This window comes from Gobius niger, assembly GCF_951799975.1.
Source record: "Gobius niger genome assembly, chromosome: 12".
Classification (NCBI taxonomy): Eukaryota; Metazoa; Chordata; class Actinopteri; order Gobiiformes; family Gobiidae; genus Gobius; species Gobius niger.
This window is the reverse complement of record NC_136863.1, coordinates 19,680,357-19,689,488: the sequence shown is the minus strand read 5'-3', so window position 1 is coordinate 19,689,488 and position 9,132 is coordinate 19,680,357. Positions and strand designations below refer to the sequence as shown.

Sequence of the window (9,132 nt, the reverse complement as noted above, 5' to 3'; positions counted from 1 at the left end):
GCCCAAAGCTGTGGAATGCACTTCCATTACAGCTTCGAAACATCACAGAGCTGAGTGTTTTTAAATCACAGTTGAAGACACATTTTTTCAGGAAAGCCTTCGGATAGCCACCGTCTCGACTGCTGTTTTTATGTGTTTTTGTATTTATTGTTGTCTACGATGATTCTTGTTTTTATCCTGGAAAGCGCTCTGGGCACCTTCTGGTTGTTGTTGGGCGCTATACAAATAAAATTTGATTGATTGATTGATTGAGGACTCCTGTTGCGTTCTGTTTCATTTAACGGATGTGCCGAAATTGTCCTAATTAAACTTGAGCACAATGTGTATGCCACAAGGTTTTATCCAAGATGCTTTAACCGAACAGTAGTGCATTCAAAGTCGGTCAAGGTTCGGTCACAATTGCAAGAAGTAAAATCCAGCGTCACTGTTTAGGCTCATGCATAATTAATTTGCTGTGGCATAGTTTACAGATCACTATTGGAAGCATAAAGTTGATTTCTTTTGTGCTTTAAGTTCTAAAAAATGGAGACCAAGTCTTACGTGGTGAAGATGAATAGGACCGAGGTGCTGGCCAAGAACATGGTGAATGGAAACAGCCTGAAGGACAAAACGGTGAGCAGGATCGGCGTGCACCATGTGCAGGTGAACGGCACACTGTATCCCGCAAAAACCAAGAGCCGCAGACAGCGCTGGGAGGTGAAGCCTTCCCATATGGCCCAGAACACCCTGAACCCCATCAGGGCCATCGTGGACGGCATGAAGCTTACCCCCAACCCCGATAAACCCATGATCGCCCTCTCCATTGGTAAGAGCAACAATGTGTGTAGCCTATATGCCTGTATGTTCAAAGCCCCAATTATAGGTGCAATGCAGGCTATGGGCATCGGAACCCGCAGGCTGTGTGACCTCAGTGATCTGAACAAATGCTTAATAGCTCCTCTCCTAATTATTATTCATTCTTTATTTAGGCAGGTTGATCTCTTGAGACTCAATGCTTGCAAGCGAGACCTCCACGTCTATGGCTTGCAATCTTGCCTTTACTTTATTTTGCAAAAAATAAAGCCTCATGTATTATTCATGAACCCTCAAAGGTTTTAATTTGATGATGATTGATGCTTTTAATGTCTTTTGAAATTATGAATAAACTAAAAAAAAAAGTACTAAAACAAATTAGAGAAAACTTAAAGGAAGCTGATCTTTAAATATTAAATACTGATATTTAAAATATTTGTTTTTCAATATAATAGGTTTTTTGTATATTCCAAGGTAAAATTAGTCTACACTTAGTTTTACTAGTTTGTGCAGTAATTTGTATTTTTTAAATCATAGTTTTAGTTACAAGACAATCGAAGTACAGAACCATTAGCATACAGTTCATTAAAATCTAAGTTGCCTTAGGATCTAAGTATCCTATACCAAATTTACTCTGATCTAATAATGTAAACGTAAGGCAGTACTGAACAAATTTGGCACTAGAAAAAAATGCGTGACAAGTTAAGGCAAGTTGACTTTGTTGACATTGTAGGAATTGAATTGTAACCAAAGGTTGTTACACCTTTTACATAAAAATGTATGGATTAGAAATTAACTTCATGTGTATTTGTTAAAATATAATAAGTGTTTTCTAAAATCGTGAGAAATTCATAACGAAAAACATTACATATTCTTTGATAGGAGTTTGAACTTTGAGAAAGGCTGAATTATAACTAATACTTCTTTTGTTTGTGTCTCAGGAGATCCTACAGTATTTGGAAACCTGCCGACCGACGAGACTGTGCTACAGGCCATGAAAGACGCCATTGACTCTCACAAGTTTAATGGCTATGCTCCATCAGTCGGTGAGCAACAAACCACCAATGACATACAAATACAATCAGTACTGGGTCTAAATACGTGATAACTCTGTAGGTTACCTGCAGAGTCGACAGGCTGTGGCTAACTTCTACAGTTGTCCCGAGGCACCCCTGGGCCCAGAGGTGAGCACTTAACATTAAAGACGCCACAAAAGACCTGCAGAACACATGATCTGGTCTAATGTGAAATTAAGTATATTAAACCAATGAAAACAACTGTACTTTCTAGTACTTTGTATTTAACCCATTACCCAGAACATTATATACAGTAGCTGGAAGACTAGATTTACCCACACTCTCTTCAGTCATGTGTAACCTGGTGTCAGTGGTCAAAGCCAAAGTTTGCTGTCCCATTGCAGGATGTGATCCTGACCAGCGGCTGCAGTCAGGCCATTGACCTGGCCATCAGTGTGCTGTGTAACCCCGGGGACAACATCCTGGTGCCCTGTCCCGGCTTCTCTCTCTACAAGACTCTGGCAGTTTCCATGGGCATCCAGGTCAAACTCTACAACCTATTGGTGCGTCCCAGGGCAGCACAATAACAGCTTTATTTATTTAATCACTCAATCACACATGTTAAACTGGTTTGTTATTCTAGCCAGAGAAGTCATGGGAGGTCGACCTGCAACATTTAGAAAGTTTGATCGATGAGAAGACCTCCTGCATCATTGTTACCAACCCGTCAAACCCCTGCGGCTCTGTCTTCACTAAAGAGCACCTCCAGAAGATCCTTAAAGGTTTGCAACAATTCAAACAAACAACAACTTTAAGTCTACTGTCATGATAAATATACAGGATCAGCAATTAATGATATTTTACTTGTGTACTCTTGATTTCAGTGGCCTCCAGACACTGTGTTCCCATCCTGGCAGACGAGATCTACTGTGATATGGTGAGTGCTCATGGTGACAGTCACTGGCAGAAGAGGTTGAGTTGACTCTCTTCTATTTGCTCTGTGCGGAACGGGCATGCACATTGTCACATTGAGGGCACCAATTTGCTCCACAGCCAGCAGTAGGGGAATGGGTCATCAGCAGCCAAGGAAGACCAAAAGTAAAAAGTAGACACAAATATTAATAGGTGATTAAGGCCTGCATTTAAATAGTCACATTTATTAAGCGCTTTTCTACATCTGTTGGGCACCCAAAGCACTTTATATCAAGGGACCATTCACCAGTATTCGTACACACATTCATGTGTGTACGCAGCAGACACCAATAGTGCATGTTTTGGTTGATGATGAAAAATGGAGCACGTGGAGAAAACCCATCCCGACATGGGAAGGGCATGCAATCTCCATGCATAAAAGACCAAACTGCTGCCATGACATAGTATCTATTGGTGTGTAGATCTACTGACACACTAGTGCTAAGAACAAATAAAAAGATCTCCAAAAGGTTCTTTCACCCAAGAGTCAGTTGAGGTAACACAATCGATTCTAACCTTGACTATGTTGAAAGACGCTCGCTACAGCCACATGTCTGCGCTGTTTGCCAGCTCAAATATTGTGCTGATAAGAAAAGCTCACGTCATTTACTTGATAAAAGGATCATTCATGCATCCTGACCCTTATTATTATGGATACAATTAGTCATTATTATAATAATCGACTTCATGACTTTCTGTAAGTGCGATGGTATTCATTACCTAAAAACCTATATGTTCAAGACAAGGCATGTTTATTTATACCACACATTTTGTACACAAGGCAACTCAATGCCATTCCAAATCATTGACGCCAATAATTCAACCAAAAATGACCACCCATGACAGAGACATTTGTGTACTGTAACTGTAAATATTTTCTTACTTTGCAGGTTTATGTGCGTGATATTCATTTAGACAATTGCAATACAGGTCTGAAAGTTTTAAATAGGGTTGCTGGGTTCATTTGTAATAAGCCCCACCAACTCAAAACTGTTCTCTTTGAAAACAAGCCTCTCACAATGACTCTGCACTTTCTGGATACACATGTTTGCCATTAATGCAGATGTGTTTCTGGCGCAGCACAAATGTCTAGAATGCACCCCCATTCTGTGGTGGGTGTGGAGCCAGACGGACACTGGGGGAAGTGGGGCCCATTTAATGGGTTCGTGCTCAGTTAGGGGCCACTGAGTTTGCAGTTCAGTGGAGAACTCCTCTCAGGACACTACCCTGGCAATAAATAGTATTTTATTTTACTGCCCTTCTGCCAGGATTATAGCACATTACATAAATGCTCTCTGGCCACAATAAGACCCTACTTTAAGCCAACCCGCACTTCACGTAGCCACATCCCAAAAATGCTTTATAACCGTGGCGCAGCACATATGTGCGGCTGTTACATCATTCAAACCCACTGGCCAATAGAAGACGGGGCAGATCCCCAATTACTCTGTTTCCAATAAGAAACAGCTTCATGTAGGAGGGGTCCAATGGGTGCTGTTCTGTCCTGACACCACACTGTTTAAGAATTTCATTGTGCCTCTCTGAGTTATGTACTTTTCTAACTTGTGATGATATGCCGAGTACACTACTGTAGCACATCTGGCTTTAACCATAGAGATAGACGGTAGCCATTCCGCCCGATTCATGGTAATGGTCCCGTGTTTTTGTGTGAAAACAACATGGGACCAATAACACATTTGTTCTTGCACCATGAGCTGCAAGAACAACATTAATTGTAGCCACGGAAACAGTTGTAACTGATGACAGTTCCATAGCTACAAGGCAAAAGTGACTTCATTTGGTTCTTGCATCTGTTATGGACTATGAATATCCCTTTAGTCATTAGTGAACACAGGCTTGCCTTTTTGATTTCCATGCTTTTGTCTTAACCATGCACAACATTATCCTATTTTTTTCCCTTTCACTATTCTAAATAAAGGACTACAGTAGCTTCAGTTAGCCCGCAGTGAACGCCACCCTCACTTAGCTTAACCTGACAATAATGTACAGCATGTTGAACGAAGATGCTTAGAAACGAGTACTCTTTCAAAACGAGCCATCAGATTGACCTTGAACTGCGAAGTGCCCATACATATTGACACTTACTTAAATGTATTCAATGTTGCTGTTGTCTGTTCCTAGGTTTTCCCAGGGTGCAGCTCACCCTCTGTGGCCTCTCTCAGCAGTGATGTTCCCATCTTGGCTTGCGGGGGCTTGGCTAAACGCTGGCTTGTTCCTGGCTGGAGGCTTGGCTGGATTATGATCCATGACCGCAATGATATATTTGGCTCCGAGGTGAACAGACCTTACTCATGACTCATTACAATCGATTAATATGGTCACTAATACCATCCTGTTAAACATGTGTTTAAATCTGTGTGCTGTGAGCAGATCAGACAGGGGCTAGTGAAGTTGAGTCAGAGGATCCTTGGGGCCTGTACTATTGTCCAGGGGGCATTAGAGAGCATCCTCAACAACACACCTCAGAGCTTTTACAGCAGAACCATCAGCTTCCTCAAGGTAGGGCTACATCCTTCTGCAGCATCCTAAGCACACGTTTTTGTCAATCCTCTGTCTATGTAGATGTCCAAATATCTCATCCCTATCTATTTCAAGCAATCTAAGTCATGCAATGACAATATTTCTATACTACATAAACAATGCTTTTGTTTTGTCTCAGTCCAACTCAGAGATCTGCTTCAACAAACTGTCCACTGTCCCAGGCCTGAACCCTATCATGCCTTCTGGAGCCATGTACCTCATGGTGAGTGCAGTCTTGCCCAGCGCCATCATGATTGTTCCTTATGTGCACTCCATTAAGATTACACGTGTGCATGTGCCTTCCAGGTGGGCATCGACATGGAGCACTTCCCCGATTTCAAAAACGATGTGGATTTCACTGAGCGGCTGGTTACAGAGCAGTCAGTTTTTTGTCTTCCTGCATCTGTAAGTGTCTCTCTTTTCATCAAACTTGTTGCATTCAAAGTTTACAGAATGATGTTGAATGTGTGTCCACCAGGCCTTTGAGTATCCAAACTACTTCCGTATTGTGGTGACGGTGCCCGAGAAGCAGATGGTGGAGGCCTGTGATCGGATTCGAGAGTTTTGTCTTACCCACTATAGGCCCCGCAGTCGGGACAGCAACGACCTGGACCAGTAACCGACTGGAAAAACTGTATCTGCTTCTATTAGATGGTTGTTTTCTGTGTTAACCAAATGAAAGATCTATTTATATTTTCTACAGAATACCATAATAACCTGTATTTATGTAATTTTATGTTGAATTTTCATGCATTTTGTGTAGGATTTATGGCATGGAATGCATGATTGTAGCAGCTGTTTCATAGTCTAGTCTGAAACTGTGTATGGCGTCATCTCAATGTATGTATGTACTCATATTTTGCATGCATGTTTAGCTTTAGCTAGATTACGCAGAGTGCATAAACATATCCTGTGTATTTATGTCATATATTTGTGCATTACTTCTATGTCACATTGGATTACGCTGAAGGTGTAAATAGATGTATGTATTTATACTTATTTTGTGGAAAAAGCTTCCAAATAAAAAAATAACATTACTGGTTAAATTATTTTACAGTTTTTGCCATTGAAAAAAAAAAATGTTGTTGCACATATTTTCATGTAATTAGACGCAATGTTTAAAGTTCATAGTGTACCAAGCAAATCAAAGTGTGTGTTATTGATGTCAAAGTCACAACCACTTATTACTACAGTTTTGTTGCTGCAATATGTGATGTTTACGCAACTACTGACGCAAATATGGCATATGATACTTTCCTGTACAGATTTACAGAGCTGTATAATATCAACTGTCCAATGAAGAAGATCCATAACCAAGAAAACAAATCAGCAAAAAAACCATGGATAACAAAAGGCATTGAAAAAGCATGCAAAAAGAAAAATACATTATATGCAAAGTTTGTAAAAAACAGGACTATTGAGTCGGAAGAAAAATACAAAAAATATAAAAATAAATTGGTAAGTATTATCAGAAATAGTAAAAAGCAATATTTTTACACTCTCTTAGAACAACAAAAGCAAAATATGCAAGGAACTTGGAAAATACTAAACAAAATTATAAAAAAAACAAATAACAAACGAGAGTGTCCAAGTTACTTCAAAAACGACAATGAAGTCCTTATTACAAATCCTAAGGAGGTGGCGAACGAATTCAATGACTACTTTGTTAACGTTGGCCCCAATCTGGCAAAAGATATTGCTGATTCAAAAAGTAAAAACATAAAGAGTTGTGAACGTATCAGTTGGAACACCTCTTCTATGTATGTGTCTGACATCACCAAAAATGAAATACTGGGAATTGTGAATGACTTTAAAAATAAAAGGTCAACCGATTGGACGGATATCGATATGAAACTAGTAAAAAATATAATCCACTTAATATTAGAACCTCTAACTTATATCTTTAATTTGTCCTTTAAATCGGGTGTCTTCCCAGATCAGATGAAAATTGCAAAAATCATCCCCATTTATAAGAGTGGTGACAGTCACCTACATTCAAATTATAGACCAATTTCACTATTATCCCAATTTTCTAAAATACTGGAAAAACTCTTTCTGAAGAGGCTTGATAGCTTCATAGAAAAAAGTGTGATATTAAGTGATGATCAATATGGATTTAGGAGCGGACGATCAACTTCAATGGCAGTTATTAAATTAGTTGATTATATAGCATCCGCATTAGACAAAAAGCATTTTACTCTGGGTGTTTTTGTCGACCTCAAGAAAGCCTTCGATACCATAGATCATAAACTGTTAATGAACAAACTAGAGCAGTTTGGTTTTAGGGGACGTGCTCACTCATGGTTAGAAAGTTATCTTGACAATAGATACCAGTATGTACATTTTAATGACCACCAATCAGAAATGCGTAAAGTAACCTGTGGGGTGCCCCAGGGTTCCCTGATTGGTCCAAAGTTGTTTATTTTATACATCAATGACATCTGTAAGGTATCCGATTTGTTAAAATGTGTTTTATTCGCAGATGACACAACACTGTATGTATCTGGGGACAATCTTCACCAACTAATTACTGATGTGACCAGAGAACTATCTAGAATCAAGCAATGGTTTGATCAAAATAAGCTATCTTTTAATCTAAGTAAAACCAAATATATTATATTCAGTAATCGACAAATTAAAACTAGCATGAGCCTAAAGATTGATGATGTGGTACTAGAAAGGGTGAATGAAAACAAGTTTCTTGGTATATTATTAGATCATAAATTATCCTGGAAACCACACATCGCTCATGTTCAATCCAAACTGTCCAAAACAATAGCTATATTACATAAAGCCAAATATTTTCTAAATACACCCTCTCTGTATATTCTGTATTGCTCTCTTATTGTTCCATACATCACCTATTGTGTTGAAATATGGGGGCATGCCTACGCTACAAACACAAAACCTATTTTTATTTTACAAAAAAAAGCCATAAGGATAGTCAATCATTCTCCGTATAATGAACCAACAAACGAAATATTCTGCAAATTTAAAGCAATTAAATTCTGTGATCTAGTCAGCCTGAACACCGCCGTCTTTATGTACAAAGTCCATAGGAAAATACTGCCAGAAAATATACTTTGTCTGTTTGCAAACAGGGACCAGAAATACAACCTGAGAGGAGAAAACATGTTTAAAAAACAAATGGTCCAAACAAACTTTAAAATGAACACTATTTCGGTCAAAGGGGTCGACTTGTGGAACAATCTCAACAATGATCTTAAAAGGAGCAATTCCATTCATTATTTCAAAAAACAGTTTAAAACCTTAATTTTTGAGAAATATACAAAAAATGCCTAAGAAAATGTGGTTAAGTTAAGCTCATGCATTACTGTTGTGCATAAATTGGAACAGAGAAACAAACAAGCTTTTGTATTTACAATTTACCATATTATTATTTTAGTAAAGAAGAAAAAATGTGTACTGTATATGTGTGAATGTATATATATATAATATATTGTATACATTTGTTTTTTTGTAACGTCTTTGATGGGTAGATGTTGTTTTGTTGTTTTGTAAACAGGGTAGGAAAAATAAGCCACGGCTTCAGCCTACACCTTTTCGGTTACCCGCCTTGTCTGTGACGAATTTGCAGTACATACTGTACTTTTTGTTTTACGTTTTTGTAACCGAATAAACATTCATTCATTCATTCTAAAAGCATCCACAATGACAGGGTTCCAAAACCTTTTGGTCAGCAACCCCCAAAATCAAAAGACCAACCACTCGGGACCACTATAAAATATAATTAGTATTCAGAATAAATTCAAGTGCACAACGTTTAAAATCTGCTTTATCAATGAAAGTA

The 9,132-nt window shown here is 38.6% G+C and overlaps 1 protein-coding gene across 2 annotated transcripts; it reads left to right on the top strand.

Annotated features, from left to right (window-relative positions):
- Positions 1–522: 522 nt before the first annotated feature.
- tat (tyrosine aminotransferase) lies at positions 523–6,322 on the top strand (the record flags this gene model as incomplete). 2 transcript variants are annotated; one of them, XM_079567754.1, is made up of 11 exons in its annotated part: positions 523–805; positions 1,734–1,838; positions 1,909–1,976; positions 2,213–2,371; positions 2,452–2,590; positions 2,693–2,745; positions 4,923–5,075; positions 5,172–5,300; positions 5,461–5,544; positions 5,628–5,726; positions 5,800–6,322. In XM_079567754.1, the coding sequence occupies 11 exons, from the start codon at positions 523–525 to the stop codon at positions 5,938–5,940; spliced, it is 1,413 nt and encodes a 470-aa protein (XP_079423880.1). In that variant the 3' UTR covers positions 5,941–6,322. The 2 variants fall into 2 exon arrangements, with proteins under 2 accessions (XP_079423880.1, XP_079423881.1); XM_079567755.1 differs by having other exon boundaries at positions 528–805; positions 1,737–1,838.
- Positions 6,323–9,132: the final 2,810 nt, after the last annotated feature.